General features: G+C 46.4%; 1 protein-coding gene across 4 annotated transcripts in view; it reads left to right on the forward strand.

Annotated features, from left to right (window-relative positions):
* Positions 1 to 20,220, forward strand: part of LOC146196478 (uncharacterized) — a 301,218-nt gene that overhangs the window by 159,473 nt on the left and 121,525 nt on the right. For 2 of the 4 annotated variants that reach the window (XM_084598211.1, XM_084598210.1), the window contains exon 3: positions 14,750 to 14,826. The exons of the other annotated variants lie outside the window; for them this stretch is intronic. In XM_084598211.1, the coding sequence (XP_084454337.1) occupies positions 14,800 to 14,826 (27 nt within the window). In that variant the 5' untranslated portion in view covers positions 14,750 to 14,799. The remainder of the gene's footprint in view (positions 1 to 14,749; positions 14,827 to 20,220) is intronic. 4 annotated transcript variants of the gene reach the window in all.

Below are 20,220 nucleotides of genomic sequence, written 5' to 3' on the forward strand. Positions count from 1 at the left end.
TCACGTACTGAACGCATTTTTTTTTTTTTTTAACGATAGCGCTTGGCGTGCGGTGACCTGAGATGTTTAGACGCCGTTACGCCCCGCACAAGCCATACCACGTCGGCAGTAGATGGATAGGCGCGAGGGATCCGGCGTTGGCGTTCCAGCAGTGCCATAAATAAAGACGAGCCACGATCGAGATGCCTCCGGCGACCCCCTCTCCTTCCGGAGAAAGCGAGCACCGAAGCGCGACCGCGCGACAGCGAACGCTCGCGCCACACGCTCGAACGCCGCGCGGCGCATTCCGGAGCGGAATGCCGCTGGCTGTCCGTCACGCCGGCGCCCGTGCGTCGCGCGCGCCTCGGTCATTAGCGCGCCTGTTTCGTGCCTATCACCGACAACGCTACTACACGAGCGAGCGGAAGGCATTCTTCTATACCGCTGCCTGCCTCGTCCTCTCTCCCATTCCCATGGAGCTCTTTCGGGGTGATATTATAACCCTTTCCTTGGTTTCGTCGCAGATAGGGTGGATGGCGTGGAGGCGATATTTATTGGTTGGCGAGGCCTCCGAAGTGCGCGGAGAAGCGACTCGATAGCACCTGCCTTCAACGATCACTCCGAAGGTGTCAGTCGTGAGCAAGCCGTCTCTTTTTAATTAGCGCAGATATGTTCGATGTTAGCCGCGAGAGGTTAGCTCACCTAGATGGCAGCTAGAGGAGCGCCCGCGAGCGCGGCAGGTAGAAGGTCAGGTCAACGGTGGTCAGCTCATCGATGCTGTTTCGGCGAAGTTGTGAGCAAACAAGAAGCGCAGCCCCAATAGATGGGAGCTTCGTTGCAACAAGAGCGAAGGAAAGATGCCGTAGGCCGTGGTCAGTCATTTCTGTACCAATGATGCATGAATTAGTATTGATCTCAGCTACTCCCGCCATTACGTAGAAGTGCCTGAGATATTTTTTTTTCCTAGCTTGCTTTCCGCAAGACGGATGAACTTTTGCAAGAGACTAGCGTTAAAACAAGGCGTTCTCATCTCGGAGAGACAGGACGACCTGTCTTTTTTTTCTGGACGAAAACTTAATCTCCAACAGATACACGATAGGCGTCAACCTATCCGCCTACACGACGGCCTGGAGCCTTTCGACCCGGGCGGCAGGTTCGGCCAGTCGGGTTACACCTAGCTGAATCTCAGGGTGTGAGCTCAACATTATAGTCTCCCAAAGTTCTTCCGTTTTGTCTGTTCATTTATACTTTTGATTTCAGGAGTGGACACGTCCACATCATATGCACCAGATCCGCCTTATTCTGCCATAGTTTGCACCTATCTGGGAATTGTTCCGGGTACCACTTACTTGGGGTAGCTGGATTCGGAAAAGTTCTTGTTTGTAAGCGCCTCCAAGTGCTTTCTTAGATCTTATTTAGTGTCCAATCTGCCGGTGGGTATTCTACCCTGTTTAGCTGATAGTGCTCAGTAATCTCTTTATAGCTGACTGCCTGTCCCTGCTAAGAGCGTATTGAGGGTCAGAGCCAACCCGGAAGGTGAGCCCGCGGACAAGCTTATGAAGTTTCTCATTTCCTTGAAGCTGGGAGTGGGCTGGTGCCCAAATTACTCGGATTATTCTGTCATCCTGACATGTTTTCGGTATCATTCTTGCCTGTGGAGAGACACTTCCCTTGAGAAAATTGCATATTGCTGTTTTTGAATCACCTATAATTGTCGTAGCCATTGTCCCTGCTATTGCAAGGACAATCGCCACCTCTTCAGCGGTGTGAGTTAAGCTCGTCCAGACCGAGTCGCTTATTAGGTTTTTCATCTGACAGTACTGCTACCATAACACGCCTGTCCCCATACTCGGCGGCGGCGTCGACACAGACCCCGTCCTGTCTTCCTTGATATAACTTCTGCAGCGTTTCCGCACTTTTCTTCCTTTTTTCCTGGTGATGCTCTGAATGCACGTGTCGTGGCAGCGGGGGGATTTTTAGTCGCTGCCAATTAGTAATAGCCATATCAATTTTTAAGGCAGGAGCAGTGAGTAGCGCAGGTGAGACTGAGACGGTCACGGAGCATGTGCGACTAGAATTGAGGGACGGCGCTGTGTGCACACAGCCACAGCACGATTTTCGGAATTGAGGGCTCAATCGCTAATATGAGTCACAGCCGGGGGGGGGGGGGGGGGGGGGGGGGGTAATGCATTTTAGAAGTGCTAGAGAAAAAGAAATGTTATGACTATTACTAATGGTTATAGATGCAACTCTCCAACCGCAACCAGTCGTCCACCTATAATAGTTGAGAAATACTGGGGTGCGTTAAAGCGCAGCTAAAGAGGTTTTATAATTCGATAACCTTAAAGAGAACAAATGTATAAAACGCGCCGGTAAAGAATGCGGTCTTTTTTTTTTTTTTTTTTTTTTTTTTGCGCTAACATTTGAATTGCTAACCCGCAGTGCACCGCACCGGGCTGGGGCCGCAGCGATGTCGTCATGTATAGCGGAGCTTCGTTTCAAGCGAAGAATCGATTGCTTGAAGGGAAAAAACAAATACCTTTGAATATAGCTCACGAAAAGCCGCATCCGCGAAGGCCGCGAAGGCAACATCGGACAATTCGTGACAGCATGTGGGCGATGCAAACGGAAATCTAAAAATTCGGCAGCTGTGGCGTCATTACGGTTTCTCTGCAACTATCCGGCCCATTGAGGGGAAGACTGTACGCCATTATTATAAACTCTGGTGCGAAACCAGTTTACACGCTTTATCTACAAACTTCCTGCATTGTAATCGTTGTAATGGAAGCAGATCTGTTCGTTCTGGTGCGTATGTCAAATCCACTCGCCGCAATCTGTTTTTTGTAAGTGTCAAGTCGTGCGGACACGCTCTACCGACACGCTCTGTCCACATTTCTGTGCGCGCCACTCATCATTCACGAGATAAGAAATGCTTTCGCGCGATTTGCCTGTATTCGGTCGTCCACCATCAGACCATGACCGACAAAAAGCCATCTTCTTATCTCAAAAAGCATATCTCTAGAATTTATTAATGATCTTTCCAAAAGCACGAATGCGAACTGAGTCTTGCCTTTGCAGGATCACCTGTATACGAATTCAGACTTTAAAAAACGAAGCAGTTCTTCACGAAATAGCACAACAACTGCCTCAGTCGAGGTAACGCCACCTGTACTTGTTATGACCATGCAGGTGATGCGAAACTGCGCAAACGGGGATTGGCCTTCAAGCGACCGCCATTCACGGCGTAGCGTGGGCCGGATTGATGCTCCCCACAAGATGCTTTCAGGCGTGGGCATCAAGGCACTAATGCTCCCCATTCGGTACTTCCATCTATATCCCTTAATAGTGAGGAAGAAGACGCTGGGGAGAAGTGATCGTGCCGGCGTCTATGCTCTTTCCAGGTGGTGTTGCTCTGAGCAGAGTGGAATCACGGCAAATTGTCTTTCTTTCTTTAGAGTATCGTATTTGCTGTTCTCCGCGTCTAGAGATTTGGAAGTAATCGTACAGCGCGGTCGCCTCGCCCGAAATTTGATTTCACAACATCGAGCTTGGCAGCCGGCGTTTTAGCCATTGAGCCGCCATTGTAGGTCACAATCCACATCACTTCTGACCGAAGCGTACGAAATGACCCAACGAGCGGTGCCCACTGTATAATCTCAAATATTGCTCCGCACCACTCCCTCTCAGTGGCAGTTGACCGTAAACAGACAAAAAAATAAAAATAAGAATATCAACGCGCTTGATGTTCCCAAAATGTGAAAACGAACACTTCATGATCAACAAAATAAATAAATTAAATAGATATATAAACATAGAAGTGGGCACAAGGAAATCAAGACAGCCCCCACCCCCCACTCATATTGTCGATTTACCTCTTAACGCGTCACGTTTTTGTTTCTTTTCCGTACTGGGAGTCGTGCGTAGCGCCATTGCTCTCGTTTTGCGACGAAGTTGGTCGAGAAAAAGTTAGGGAGTGCGAGGAATGCTTCGAGGAGCAAACCGATTGGCGACCTTTTTTTTTTCTCTCCCTCCCAGTGCGCGCGCGCCGAAAGGATCAAGCAAGCGAGCCAGATTAGGGATAAAGATGATTGGTGGGACCTGCGCTCGACGCTCCCTCGTATCATCGCTCGCTTCATACCCACTGCGGGAGGAAGGGGAGAATGGGGAGCGCTGTGCAAGTTCTCTGTAGCGGACGTAAGGAGGGAATCGAACGGTTGGTTCTTGGAATCTCTCTTTCGCGAGAAATCAGCGCCGCGCCACTGTAGTGGAAAAGAACTCCTCTAATGCGCCATTTTTTTTCCCTCTTCCGATCCTCACTTCGTCGTGCTCTTCCTTTACTTTCCCTTTTTTAGTTCCGCCCCCGCGGGCTTTCGGAAGCATGGGGATATTTGGGAAGCCTGAACCTTTATGACCTTACTTTTAATTTCAGCTGTCTTTAGGTTTTGTAGCTTTTTATTGTGCCGGGACACACAGCCTCCTATTTTGCGAGTGTGTGTCTCAAACGTTGGTTGCAGTACAATTTTATACAGTTTTACCACTGAATCGATTTTGTGATCTCTTGCTTGTGAGTGGAATGTTCGCGCCTTTATTTGCCATATATATATATATATATATATATATATATATATATATATATATATATATATATATATATATATATATACAGTATGCAGGGGGGGGGGGGGGAAGGGGCAGTTTTCATTACAGTCTGCCCACTGTTCGCCCTTTTTGTGATCAAAGTGACCTCAGTTTCTGCCAGGAAGAAAAAAAAAAAGAAAGCATTTGTCTCCTGGTGATTGAAGCTTTCCTCGGTGATATTGAACTATTGCACCAGACCTAACGTACATATCTCTTTCGTTTCACGCTTATGTTGGCATTCGCGGAGCCACTTCGCCGTTATTTTATTTTGTCGCGCACTGTCAACAGCAGACAAATGCAGTGTGCACTCAGCGAAGCTCCACACTGTAATGTTATCGCTTTGCTGGAAAGTTTAAAAGTGCATTTGTGTTAAGATAAATCCTTGTCGTTAAATGAAAAGTGCTTCAGTGTTTTTTTTTTCCTCGCGCCTATCCCATCTGGAAGGGTTTAAGTGTATAAGCTAGCATGTAATCTCACACGCGTCAGCTAAAACCTTTCTTCAATAATATAACTCGTGAGTTTCCACTGTTGGTGCATTCTCAGAGTTGTTCTAGCACAAAACAACAAACAAATACAACTACACAGTAAGATACGAAGAAGACAGGCGGGACTGAGCACTCGTGCCTGCGTGGTTTAAAAGCTTAAAACTTGCAATGTTCGGGGTGAATGATTCCGCGGTAACTTAGTTCGTTCTTCTTTTTATCGAAATTGGAGCACGTGTCTGTGCGTTTGCTCATAGTTAACATATTGTTTTATGCAGAAGGTTGGGCTCATCAAGCTTCTGCCACTATGTCGAATTAGACGTGATTTTTTTTAATGACTTGCACTTCATTGCAGTATCGTTTCTAACAAGTTAGTGAAACCTGCATGCCCTGTCGTCACGTTACCGAGCAGACGTTTTCAATTCAAGTTGTCGAGGATGACCGCGATCTGTCCCCGCACCAAGCAAATAGTTAGGCGAGTGGAGTTCGGTCTTTTTTGGCTTCTTGTTTCCGCTCTCGGTCTACGCATGCTACCCTGCTCCTCTCTGGCGTCACCACCGAGAACGTGACACGGTCAGCGCATCCGAACAGCGTATATGTCACGACTACAGCATGGGCCACGAAGAGTCAGCAAATCAAGCCGCGCGCATGGGAATGCAAAAGAGGTGCACCAGCCCTGTTAAGTTTTCGGTGGTGACGCCCTGGTTCCAACATTTCCTTCTAGCTTCCAAGACCTTCCTCTTTAGGTTATGGGAAAAGTGTGTACCCGGCATTCCACGGCATACAAAGACGCTAGAGTGCCTGTGCTGTACCTGTAATGTACAAGCACCGTGAATTGCTTTGAGACGTCATGAAATTTACTGTTGTCGGCTGACACCATATACACGACGAAACTTTAAATTTTCGGGAGGTTACATATTCTCTCATACCGTCTACCTCCCACCCCTTCCTTCCCTTATTCGCCTTTCTGTAGTAAAGGTTAAGTGTACGGATCCGTACATAAGTTTGGCAAACTTCTAATTTTTTTTTGTGTCTTTGACTCTGGTTTGTCCTCTTATCTGCCTGGAGTAAACTCTTGAAAGGCTCCATCAGTGTAATCAGTGTCTCGACTCTCCAGTCTGATGAAACTCTCGAACCGCAGCCATGAGTTAGGTTATCCTCACTAGGCAAACTTTCGCTCCAGCTCACTCCCCACGTGTCCTTTCACCTCCTGTAATTTTTTTCCTGCTCCTTTCATTTCTCCTTCAAGAGAGCTCATTCCGCTCCACTGATCCTCGCGACGTGCGCGTGAAAAATTACTTCCGCGCACGGCCCATTCGTCTCGAAGGACGCGCGGGCGCGTCATTCCGAATGTAATCTGTTACAGCGCCCCCGCACCCGCGACACGACGTCACGGTTAAACTTGTTCAGGGAGCAGGCATCAATTTTTTTATACACTCTCTTGAAATTGCTGCCGTCGCCGCGACGCTGTTATAAATCAGTTATGCGCCTTCAGTTTGACCGATCCACCTTATCCCCCTTTTCCCCTATCGGGTCTAGTCCCCTTTTTTATGTTGATAGAATGTTACATTTTCTTTCATTTATTTTGTTTACTTTCGCCTCGTTTTTGATCCACTGCGCCTCCTTCCTCCGCGGCTCCCCTCCGATCGAGTTGGCACGCAATCGCCCTCGAGCGGTCGTCCAGAATCGCTGTCATCCGGCGCATCGATTCGGAGGAAATTACGGGAGCGTATATTGACGTCTACCTTCCGCGATGCGGAGCGAACCGACTCAGGAAGCATGGGAGGGAAGGGAGGGCGGTTGGGAGTCCGGGAAGGCGACCGGTACTCGCGAAACGTGCTCCGGAAGATGCGCGCGCGCGAGAGCTGCGAATGAGCGCGTAGGCGGTGCGCGTCGATGAGCAATCAGCTGAACTCGGAGGCGTGAACAGGAAGTGCGTGAGAAGGAGCAATCGAAGTTCGGCTTTGGGAGGATGTGAGAAACGTTTCCGCCGGTGCTTACATCACACACAGAGGAGGGATGTGTGGCGGTTAGACGACTGCTGCCGCGTGGTTCGAGTTTCGGAATGAGATTGATAACTCACTAACTCACTCTCACTCACTCACCCTCACTCACTCACTCTCGCTCACTCATTCACTCACTCACTCTCACTAACTCACTCACTCACTCTCACTAACTCACTCACTCACTCTCACTAACTCACTCACTCTCACTCACTCACTCTCACTCACTCACTCCACTCACTCACTCACTCACTCACTCTCACTAACTCACTCACTCACTCACTCTCACTCACTCACTCACTAACTCACTCACTCTCACTCACTCCACTCACTCACTCGCTCACTCCACTTACTCACTCACTCACTCTCACTTACTCACTCACTCACTCTCACTAACTCGCTCACTCACTCACTCTCACTAACTCACTCACTCAATCACTCACTCACTCACTCTCACTAACTCACTCTCACTCACTCACTCACTCACTCACTCACTCACTCACTCACTCACTCACTCACTCACTCACTCACTCACTCACTCACTCTGCAGCACATAATGATGATCATTTTCGCGTAAAGTTTTCCCGTGATGGCAACTGCAGGCTGTCGTTTTATCCTGCGTGCGTGGTTACTGCTTAGCGCAACGTCCCATGGTCTTTTCTTCCTCACGTGGCTGCATCGAAATGGCCGAGCTTCGTGGTGCGGGCGACGAAAGTCCATGCGAGGCACTGGGCTTCTTGTCTCCGCCCACTGCGCCTCATTTGATACGCTTCCCGCGATGGAGCAGTAGCCCGCGATGCCATCGTAGCCAGTTGGCGAACAATCGGGCCACTACGTTTCCTTCCCCATTGTGAAGCAGACAGAACACACAGTTGGAGCCCTTGTGCTGCCTCTCATTCGCTGGCGCTTGTTCCAAGGCAATGAGGTACGGTCCCCCGAAGACCTTTCCTCTGGCGGCAAAAAGAGAGACAAAAAGAGATACGTGGTAGTCCCCCGAATAGCTGAACGTTTTTCTTTTTTTTTTTTCTTTTCGCGTCCACTGTACCCTCACCGTGATTTTCTAGAGCCGCAACTTTGTCTCAGAGAAGTAAGGGAAAGATTTTTTTTTTTTTTTTTTTTTTTTTTTTTTTTTTTTACCGGTGACGGCCAGCTGTGGAGGCTTCGGACGAACTGGAAAAGCCGGTCGCCGTCCGAAGACTTGCCAGACTTCACGGGCTTCTGTGGGAATTAAGTGCGCCAAATGTAAAATAGTTAGTAGGAAAGGGAAGGCGGGGTAGCAGTCTGGCAGTTAGCTCTCTCGAGAAGCGATTACGAGCAGCTGAAGAGCGCGGGAGCGGTAGCGTTGCTAGGAGAAAGGGAGCTTACAGGGAGATGAAAAGATCATGCATTCCAGTTGCTGCCTCTTCCAGCAATAAAAAAAAGTCTGCCACTTATTACTTTATCCAGCACGTACACATAGCGGACACACGATTTTAGTAATCCTGCCATGTCAGAACTCTGTAATTAAAACTCATTAAAGTGCGGATTAATTAAAACCAGCGAAACAACGCAGGGACACCGACAAAGCATCTCGCTATAGTGTACAGTCGACGTCACCTATAGAGCACTCGATCGGCGCACTTCCCTGCATAAAAATGTCAGAACTCTGTAATTAATACTCATTAAAGTGCGGATTAATTAAAACCAGCGAAACAACGCAGGGACACCGACAAAGCATCTCGCTATAGTGTACAGTCGACGTCACCTATAGAGCACTCGATCGGCGCACTTCCCTGCGTAAAAATTGATACCTCGTTGCAGTTTCTACTGTTTACAAGCTATGCTTGTACGGAAGTAGATCCACATAGACTTGTGAAGAAGATGAGCATGAGCACTTTGTCTGCAAATCGTGGGCTGATTTTTAATTTTAGTTTTTAATGTGGGATGAGCACTGCCCGAGCGCTCTACACAAGGGTGATGTCGACTGTACGCTTTACTTTGGGTCGCCATTAGGCCAAAGCATCTCGCTACGCGTTTCTTTGGGTTGCCATTAGGCATTTGGGCCTGCACACTTTGCAACGCACGTGTACCAGGACTCGCAATGCCCTCCTAACTGCGTATTGAACTCTGACACACTACCAACCGGGGCTCAACCTCTTGACAATTTCGCGGTTGCTGCCGAAACCAGGATTAGCGAAAACGCTACCTCGTATGCATCGCTACAATACTAGCCGCTGCCGACGCGGCAGCTTTTAAACGCGGCTCCGTGGCTCCCGTTTCGTGGGGTTCGCGCGGAGCGACCACAACGCCTTATATATATATATATATAGCTGGAAATCGGTATAACCTATGGCGGGTTTGGGAGTGGCTGCCTTTTCGACTCCGGTTACTTACATACGCCTCGTGCTCTATTAAGAGCTTAGCAGGCCAGGACCGCCGAGGTTCCCCCTTTCGGGCTGCTTTGCCGCCCTGGCCTCCCTCCCTGGGCTATCGATTTGCTGACCCGAGAGCGGCAGAGGTGCGGAGAGCGATATACGCACCGGTCGAGCTCGATGGCGCGTTGCCGAATGTGTGGCAAACCGATCCTTGCTTAAATCCCTGTCCTGTACCCGTATCCGCTTCCCTATCCCACTACCCTTTTTCCCTTCATCATATCCTTGGGCACAGCTGGTGTCCCTTGGACACGTGGCGACCATGTTGGAAGTTTCAACAGCAGCTCAGCGGCATACATAGATAATAAAAAATTAGATTGATGGTTAGATCATGGTTTCTGTCTTTTTCTTTTTTCTCGCGTTTTTTTCCCTCTTTCTCTACATAATTAATCGTGCAAGAGCGGTACGCTGTCGGGTGTGTCAGGTTTTTCTAGGAGCGCACCGTTGAATGACTGGCGTTAATTACTCGTCGCGAGTCGAGAACAAACGTGACTGATGTTACTGAATAATGTTGAGGGTCGTCAGGTGGTTCACGGCGCGTCGAATGGACAAGCAGGCACAGAAGAAAACAAGGAAGCGAAGATAGTCTGCTGCAACTTTGCTCACTTATTTTTTTTTTTTTTTTGTTACTGCTGGTCCGTCTGCAACTCCCATTAGCAGTGGCACATAGAGGATGTAATGCAGAGGCAAATCTTCCACTACGATATCGAACAAGTATGAAGGTTCGACTGCAGCTGTTGTCATTGGTGTGAATGCTGTTTGACGCAAGTTCTTGTTTGTTTCGTTTGTCGTTGAGAGTGGACGGTTGGATTTTTGAGGAAAAAAAAAAAAAACTGGAAATGGAGGAAAATGGAATGGGGTTAGTGTATTACGCGGAAGCGTTCATGGATGGATGGAATATAGGAGCGTCCCCTTTGAAACGGGGTGGTAGCAGTAGCTATCATGCTCATTTTTCTCCCTATATCTTAATTATTGATTTAGATTGGTTAACTATACCATAATTCTATTTATTGAATTTTTGTTTCTACATTACTAACATTATGTCACTTTTCTGCTTTTAAGCCACAAATTTTCCAGTCGATTTTTTGCTAGCTTCCACCGCCGGTTTATTCACTTGGCCACTGTTATCTCTAAACCCCAGAGCTTCAGGAAGAGTGACTGCGCCTGCATCAACTTCCGGATGGATACCATTACATTCGAGTATAATATGGTCAATTGTTTCACTGGAGTTACCACATACAGCACATGCGTCATCTTCCTTGTTAAATTTCTTTTTGTATCTGCGTGCTCTAAGACACCCTGACCTAGCTTCAAAAAGTAGGGCACTGCCTCTTGAGTTATCAAGGAAAGCTTCCTTCCTGATCTGCCTTTTCCACTTTAGGTATAATTCCACACTCTGTTTCTTTTCCATCGAATTTATCCAATTTTTACCTTCTGCGTTTTTCACCTGTTGCTTAACGCTCTTTATTCCTTCGTCCTTGTGACCAGCATACTTACTGGTTAGTTTCCTAGTTCTTTTCCTCCTTTGTGAGTCAACGCTTTTCAGGTATAGGTATTTAAATGCTTTAGCTGCCAATCTGTTACTGTCCAATTTCCATTGCACAGTTACGAAATAGGGTTGTGAACAAAGGGAACCAAGTTGTCGCTCAGGTTTCTTGCAAGCAAGCTTGAAGTCCGAAGGAGCACGGACGTTATGTGTTGGGCGCGCCAGTAGAGAGCCTCGCGGTATAAATTATTTCTCTTTAAACTACTGCCTCCCGTAATAGGCTGTACCGCATTGTGGAACTCTTAAGTGAGTTGACTAGCGCGGGTGTTTCACCTGTTGGCCACAAGGCCCCGAGCCGACGTAAGCACTAGACAACCGTGGTGCATGGAACATATGGGAGGAGGAAACTAAAGGCGGAAAGCGACAAACACTCGACAAACAACAGAACCGCGGCTTTTAGAACACATTCATCACCCCCTCTTGGGTGTCACCGCGCGCCCAGTTTACATGCGGTGACTGAACTGATTCGGCCTGTGCTTCGGATCGTGGGTTGTTTGTAGAAGACCGTCCGGGAGACGCACCTTTGCTTTCCCCGGCGCTGTGGATACCTTGAGTACAGGAATGTACGGGAAACGCCCGTTTGTTCCGCCTTCTTTTTTTTTTTTTCTTTTCGTGTACGTTGCGGGTGTGGAGTGTACCGACACGCAAACACACATTGGATCTCTTCGCTTCTTTTGTACTTTTATTTTCTAAATGGGAGCGCGCTTGTCTGCTCGTGTATGACAACGTCGTGCGCTTTCCTGTCGCTCTCCTGAAGGTTTTAAATGAGGTTTCTATATCCTCTAGATGATGGAATCAAAACTTCTCGTGCAGTGGTTAAAAGCCTCCTATATAAAGATGGGATGGTGGGAAAAAAAAAAACAGGAAATTTTGGGGAAAAAAAGCTTTATTTTCTGTTTTTTTTCCCGAGACATTAAAAACCGAAAAAAAAAAAAACAACCCCATAAAGTATGATTCCCTTAAGAAAACATAAAAATTTGAGCTGATAGATGGCTGCTTCTAAGTATGAAAGAGCACTGAAAATGCTGCAGAAAGAGTATAAATTATTTGAGGGGTAATCTTCCTCTTCATAGCCACTGCCATGCATCGCGTGCTGGCGCGCTCGAGGACGAAGAAGTTGGTCGTTGTCTGTGTGAATCGCTACGCCTTACGCCCCGCTGCGAGTTCATCCCGAGCAGCTGGATCTATCTGCGTCAACTGAATAAACACACCCCTACAGCTGTTATTTAGTTTTGGTTGTACAAATTAGGCTTACTTCTGAACGTTCGTGATAAATGCTTACTGTATTAAAACAATTGCAGATGCCGAAATGCTGCATTTTTTCCCCCTCTTCCGCTGAGTGTCGAAACGCGAGCATATGAAATATAGTCTTGATTTGCTTATTTTTGTTTCCAATAAATTACAAAGAAAATCTAGGCAGGTTGTAGTCTCATTGGTGAGAAGGTTTCGTTCGGGTGCCGATGCCGATCCACCCACGGAGACGCCTGCCGATATATCAGCCCATCGATCACCAATGCAGCAGTCTCAAACTCAACATGAACAGATTAGAACAGTCTAGGCAGAAGCGAGCACAAACACACAAAGCTAGTACTAGAGCACCTTGGTATGTGAATCATCTAATTAATTGTGCGATGAACTTTTATTCTGTCTACCAAACATTATAAGAGAATGAACAGAACTGGCAGTTCACGTGCGTGCATTTTATTCGCTAGAACAAACTGAGAACACATGCAAAACAGCAATTTTTTGTCAGATGGCTTACTGTGCTAACGAGAAATGCGGTAAACGTTAAATCACCAAGATTTGATAAAGGAAAAAAAAAAAAAAAAGGAGCCGTTGATATTGAAGGACTAGATAGCTTGAAATGCAGAAATGTCCGATACTTATTTACGCATGGCGTATTTGGAGATAAATGGCAAACTTTGAACTGCATGTTTGTTAACATTTGCACGAAAAAAATAAAAGCATGAGCACATATAAAAACACACGATAAACGTACAGAATCGTTGCATGCAGGTATGGTTCCGTGTTTGGTGTAGGGAAAAATGAGATAAACCTCGAGCAGTACATGATAACTCACAGGAATATAAAAGCACATTCGGATGTAAATGTAGAAAGACTAGACTAGTACCAGGAAGGAGAAAACACAGAAACGTGGTCAGAAACATGGTTGATTGCAGAGAAAAATTCAGATACAGATTGAACTCCGCATACAATTTTAGCAGAAAGAAGAAATCACAAGTGAAATATATATGAAACGAAAAAACAACAATGCGCTAAGGAAAAGGAGGCACGGAAACAAATACCTGAGAACTTTGTCTACCCACACTACTACGAATTGCTGCTCCTCTGATTTCCGGCGTCGCTCATCAAATTACACACTTTAAACTGTATGTTGGAACGAATGAACATACCTTCTGTAATCTACGTCCTGTGGGTCTATGCCTGCACTAGATGAGTACACAGACTAAATTTGACCACTCCTTCTGACACGCAATATTAGAGGCTGCAACACACATGACAGCAATCTAGAACCAACCAAGGTGTCGTTTGTCTTTTTATAACTGTCTAAAAGCGCCGCGACATTTGTACGAGCAGCACTCTGCTCGAAAAAAAAAAAAAAAGACTGCTGTTTTAATGTAGCTACACTTCTTTAATACTACAGATAATTGATATTTTTCAAATTTTTTCAATATTTCAGGAAAAAAAAAAAACCTGTCTTTTTCCTTGTTTTTTTTCCAACCTTCAAAATCTCCGGGAATTTTGCATCTATAGCATTGATAATTGTGTGAAGAAGATGGGCCCCTTCGCTGGACGCTGATGAGAAAGAAGCAGTTGTGGAATTGTCATTGCGCAGATCGTGTTGATCTTGATCTCCCCGCTTTTCCGTCGACCTCGACGCCGTCCTCAACGTCCTTCTACATTTGGTGGAGGTGCGGCCTGATATCCTTGTCTCACGCTGGAGCTTCGCACCCGCACGCTCCCGGTAACTCGTATGGCTAACGACGAACACCCCCCGGCCACCCCGATGCTTGAAGTTTGTGTTGGCGGCGTTGTAGTACTGGCTCTGGTCGACACCGGCCCTGCTGTGTCTGCCATGGCTGCAAGTCTTTGCCGTTCATTGCGCTAAGTGATGACACCAATTTCAGGATTCTCGCTATGCACGGCAAATGCCCAGCCTATAGAGCTTATAGCGGTGTGCAGAGCACGAGTCGTCATTCAGGAAGTTGTGTACGCTTAGAGTTCGTCTTCTACAATCGCATCAAATAAACACTGTTCAGGAAGAGAGTATGCTTGTGCTGGCAAAGTATAGCATTCCGTATAGTTGTGAAAATCTACCTGAGAGCTTGAAGAGAATACCGTACCTCTTCCAAGGAAGTTCGCTAGAGGACATGCTACTCCCTTTTTACTTCATTTTACTCTCTTTTTACTCCTTTATATGCTTATTATTTTTGTTTACAGTGCCCAATTAAGCTTTCGCCTGGCCGGCCTCGTGTCCAACCTAAATGTGGCTCGGACGCCATCTTGTGTAGAACAAAAATAACTTATGTCTTTGCGCTTCTCTTCCAAACTCAAATTGTGATTTTGTTGTTGGTAACCATCGCCTCTTAAGCAGAGCGTTCTGTGTGACCCATACTCGCTGTCCACTATACTTCAATGGCTAACGTTCTGTTCTACTCTCCCTCGCAGAGCGCCGCCACTGCTTGTGACCCTCTCTACGGCCGCCATCTGTGTTGTATATGGCTGCCGTGATCTCCATCTCAAAGGTTAACACTTTATCCATTTTCTTTCCCTTTTTTTTTTAATTCTCGTTTCTTTTTCTCTTGATCGCTGCTTCCTGTTTGCTGGACTGATCAAAAACTGCGCATGAGAACTAATAAACAACGAGAATAAACTAACAGGCCGTCGCCTTCCACGCAAAGTAAAGGCGTATGCACAGCCTAACTCCTCGCACCTTTCCAAGCCTATATGATGCTGAGAAAATTTTTTAACGAAAATGTATTTGATGTCTTCAAAAATAGTTAACTCTATATTATTCTAACTCAGGAATATACAACTGCTAAGAAGTAGCAACAAGGCGTTGAAATTTATTTTGTTATTTAATTTACCTATCAAGTTGATTATCAGTATACACCGGGGAGGAGTTAGGATGTATAATTTACGGAAGAACTCCGAAACTTGAATGCGGTATAATAATAGCGCGGCCAGTACCCGATTCTATTTGAAACACTGGAATATTTTGATGGTTGCTTGTGTCATACACTCACTCCTTCAGAAGGCGTTTTCGTTGGTCCAAGGTTAGAGGAATAAATAATTGTTAACGGACCATTGTGCGGCGCCACAGTATCCCCAATTTATGTGACTGGCCAACTAGGCTAACTCTACGAAGTGAGACTGGTACTTAATTGAGGCAAATTCAGGGTTATAGAAAGGTATTTTTGTTCGTTGGTCAGGCCTTTGCTCAAATAGTGGACCATGCTATAAACAGCTTGCGCGCTCTACCAGCCTTGCTATGCCTAATGCGAACCCAGTTTGCATGTGATGGTATAGCACTTCTTTTCACTGTACTTCATCATCATCATCATCAGCCTGATCATACCCACTGCAGGGCGAAGGCCTCTCCCATATTTCTCCACTTAACCCGGTTCTGTGCTAGCTGCCTCCACTTCACCCCTGCGAACTTCTTAATCTCATCCGCCCACCTAACTTTCTGCCGCCCCCTGCTACGCTTTCCTTCCCTTGGAATCCAGTTTGTTACCCTCAGCGACCATCGGTTATCCTCTCTTCGCACTACATGTCCTGCCCATGTCCATTTCTTCTTCTTAATTTCCACTAGAATGTCGGTAACTTGAGTTATTTCTCTGACCCACTCTGCACGCTTTCTATCTCTTAATGTTACCCCTACCATTTTTCGTTCCATAGCCCTCTGGGTTGTCCTCAACTTAAGTAGAACTCTCTTGGTTAGCCTCCACGTTTCAGCCCCATAGGTGAGTACAGGCAAGATGCAACTGTTGTATACTTTACTCTTGAGCGATACCGGTAAGCTGCTAGTCATAATCTGCGAGTGCTTGCCAAATGCGCTCCATCCCAATCTTATTCTTCTTGTTATTTCCTTTTCATGGTCCGGATCTGCGGTTACTACCTGTCCTAAGTAGACATATTCGCCTACTACTTCCAGTATTTCGCTACCTTATGTAAACTGCTGTTCCTTCCCGAGGCTGTTGAACATTACCTTAGTCTTCTGCATATTGATTTTCAAGCCTACCTTTCTACTTTTTCTGTCTAGGTCATCGATCATTATTTGCAGTTCATCCCCGGAGTTGCTTAGCAAGGCAATGTCATCAGCAAATCGCAGATTACTGAGGTATTCTCCATCTACCCTTATCCCTAACTGCTCCCATTCCAAGTCTCTGAATACTTCCTCTAAACAAGCTGTGAATAGTACTGGGGAGATTGTGTCTCCTTGCTTAACACCTTTCTTTATGGGAATTTTGTTACTTTCTTTATGCAGAACTATGGTTGCTGTGCAGCCATTATATATATCTTCCAGCACTTTCACGTACAGGTCGTCTACCCCCTGATTTCGCAATGCCTGCATCACCGCCGAGGTTTCAACTGTGTCAAATGCTTTTTCGTAATCAATGAATGCTATGTATAAGGGCTGGTTATATTCCGAGCATTTTTCTATCACCTGATTGATGGTATGGATATGATCGATAGTAGAGTACCGTTTCCGAAACCCTGCTTGATCCTTTGCTTGATTGCAGTCTGAGGTTGTCCTGATTCTATTAGCGATTACCTTAGTAAATACCTTATACGTAACAGACAGTAAGCTGATTGGTCTGTAATTTTTAAGGTCCTTAGAGTCCCCTTTCTTGTGAATGAGGATAATGTTTGCATTCTGCCATGGTTCCGGTACCGTCGATGACACCAGGCACTGCGTATACAGGGTGGCCAGTTTTTCTAACATGATATATCCCCCCCATCCTTCAGCAAACGTGTAGTTATCTGATCCTCTCCAGCTGATTTCCCCCTTTTCATAGTTTCTAGTGCTTTCTTGACCTCGTCCTTCGTCACTGGTGGAACGTCTGACTGTTTTTCCCTACCGCCAATCTCATTACGGTCCTGACTACTTTGGCTACTGTAGAGATCAGTATAGAACTCCTCGGCTACTTTGACTATCTTGTCCATATTAGTGATGGCGTTGCCCGCCTTGTCCCTTATCGCATACATCTGGGTTTTGCCTATTCCCAATTTCTTCTTTACCGCTTTAAGGCTTCCCCCGTTCTTTACAGCGTGCTCAATTTTCTCCATGTTATACTTCCTTATATCGGCCACCTTGCGATTATTGATTAGCTTTGATATCTCTGCCAATTCGATCTGGTCTGTTGGATTGGAAGCTTTCATGCTCTGGCGTTTCTTAATCAAATCTTTCGTCTCCTTAGACAGCTTACCAGTATCCTCTCTAACTATCCTACCGCCTACTTCTACCGCGCACTCAGTAATGATATCTCTGAAATTATTGTTCCTTGCCTCTAGGGTAATGTCGCCATCCTCGGTTAGAGCTGAATATCCATTCTGTAGCGAGATCCTGAACTCTTCTGCCCTCCCCCTCACCGCTAATTCGTTGATGGGTTTCTTTCTTACTAATCTACTGCGTTCTTTCTTCAGATTTAGGCTAATTCGGGACCTCACCATCCTGTGGTCACTGCAGCGCACTTTCCCGACTACCTCTACATCCTGCACAATGGCGGGGGTCGAACACATTATGAAGTCGATTTCATTTTTAGTCTCTCCGTTAGGACTTTTCCATGTCCATTTCCGGTTCTTCCGTTTGCTGAAGAAGGTATTCATGATTCGTAAGTTATTGCGCTCTGCAAACTCAACTAGTAACTCCCCCCTGCTATTCCTAGAACCAATGCCATAGTCACCTACTGCCTTGTCTCCTGCCTGCTTTTTCCCTACCTTGGCATTGAAGTCGCCCATTAGTACAGTATACTGCGTCTTCACTTTTCGCATTGCCGATTCTACATCTTCATAGAAGCTTTCAACTGCCTGGTCATCATAACTACATGTAGGTGCATAGGCCTGTACAACCTTCAGTTTGTACCGCTTATTAAGCCTAATTACGATGCCTGCAACCCTCTCATTAGTACTATAGAATTCATCTATATTGCCCGCTATATACTTATTGACAAGGAAACCTACTCCTAGTTGTCGCCTCTCTGGTAAACCTCGATAACACAGTACATGCCCATCCTTCAGTACAGTATATGCCTCATTCGGCCTCCTAACCTCACTAAGCCCTATGATATCCCATTTCATGCCCTCTAGTTCCTCTAACAGCACTGCTAAACTAGCTTCACTAGCTAGGGTTCTAGCATTAAACGTTGCCAGGGTCAGTTTCCAATGGCGGCCTGTCCAGCGGAGCCAGGCTTTCTTAGCACCCCCTGCTGCGTCACAGGTCTGACCGCCGCCGTGGTCAGTTGTTCCGCAGCCGCTGGTGACTGAGGACCGGGGTTTTATGGAGCTTATCATAGGAGGTTGTGGCCAATTACTGCACCAGGGTGGCCAACTCCTGTTCTGGTGAGGGAGTGCGTTGCTGGAGATGTTCACCGGCATCAGGTCGCACCCCAAACCTGTACTTAGGCAGACTACAAAAGAGAAAGATAGCGGCGCGAACATTCGCATACGGTGTGATTTATTTTGGTCCAGTGGAGAAATGCAGGATTGTCGCAAAGATACAGAAAAATCTTTTCTAACTTATACACGCTTTTTATTGCAGGCTCATTGGCTTAAATTACGAGAGCAATATGCCCAACTTGCTGTTGCCTTTGGTCTGAACGACAACTTGCTGCGTCTACGGATAGGGGTAGATGCCATGCGCACTAAGAGCTTTGATTCAGTCTGACTGCTTTGCAGCTAGGAGTGGGCGCAAATTTTGAATTCCAAATGAAGCTCCGTTTTCGAAGTTTGGCTACGCAGCAGCGAGTCTCTATAGCCCTGCTGCCAGCTTACTTCCTTCGCAATGAAATAACGGATAGTGGTGGTGTTATTTCTCATCCCGACTCGACGCCGTTGTTGACTGTCTGGCGGATCGTTTCGACATCCGAGAGCATATCCCCGAAAACAACTTGCGCTGACGTCATTCGCGGAGGAGGCGAGACTGAGCCCGAAACGGATGGCCGGTTTCCTTTTCCCCTTTTTACAAATAAATAAATAAATAGATCCAGAGTTGGTGCAAATCGAACAAAGCGCTATTCCGCCGTTATCTCCAGAACTATATACTAACGTTACCCCTTAATCTCGTTTCCCTTTCTGTTTGTGTCTTCTGATACTCGGAGGGCGTCTCTTGCAGTGCCCTTGAACACTCTCTAGGAGCGCAAGTGAGCGTTCAAAAGCGACTAGAAATGGCAGAAGGATGGTACCGCGTACTAGAGACGCAACGACGCTCTTTTGACATTAGTTGCACTATCGATCCAAAAATACGTTTTCCCTCCCTCCCTCCCTCCCTCCCTCCCTCCCTCCCTCCCTCCCTCCCTCCCTCCCTCCCTCCCTCCCTTTCTTTCTTTCTTTCTTTCTTTCTTTCTTTCTTTCTTTCTTTCTTTCTTTCTTTCTTTCTTTCTTTCTTTCTTTCTTTCTTTCTTTCTTTCTTTCTTTCTTTCTTTCTTCATGTTTTTTGTCTCCTCTGTAGCTCTTACTCACTTGACTTTTCCGATCAGATCCTTGCCAATGGATCTCAAAACTTGCACTTGCGGCCGATTCGCTTGCTCACATATAAAACGTTTTTAAATTTATTTTTCTCTGCGTCTTTCTCGGTCATAAATTTTGTACGAGTCCATAGCCCAGACTCAACTAACTTCACTTCTTCCGTGTCTGATGCAAAGAACGACGTAGGGGTTTGTTTTCCGGAATCTGGATTGCTTGCTGAAGAACTGATCTCGCCGTTTTAGATTTACGGTCGTGCGGCGGGGAGTTCGAAGTTCTACCGATTCTAGCGGCCTCTCCTTTTTTTTTTCTTTTTTTTTTCTCTGGGCAACAAGGAGGTTTGAATGAGGCAATGTGATGTATTCCGGGTTTCTGGATAGTTGGATAGCGCTTGTAAGTATGCCAAGCTCGAAGCAAGCTGGAGAAGGCTCTCAGATATCTCCCATTTATGT

The sequence above is a fragment of the Amblyomma maculatum genome, chromosome 3, assembly GCF_055883805.1.
Source record: "Amblyomma maculatum isolate TAMU_Amacu chromosome 3, ASM5588380v1, whole genome shotgun sequence".
NCBI classification, from domain to species: Eukaryota; Metazoa; Arthropoda; class Arachnida; order Ixodida; family Ixodidae; genus Amblyomma; species Amblyomma maculatum.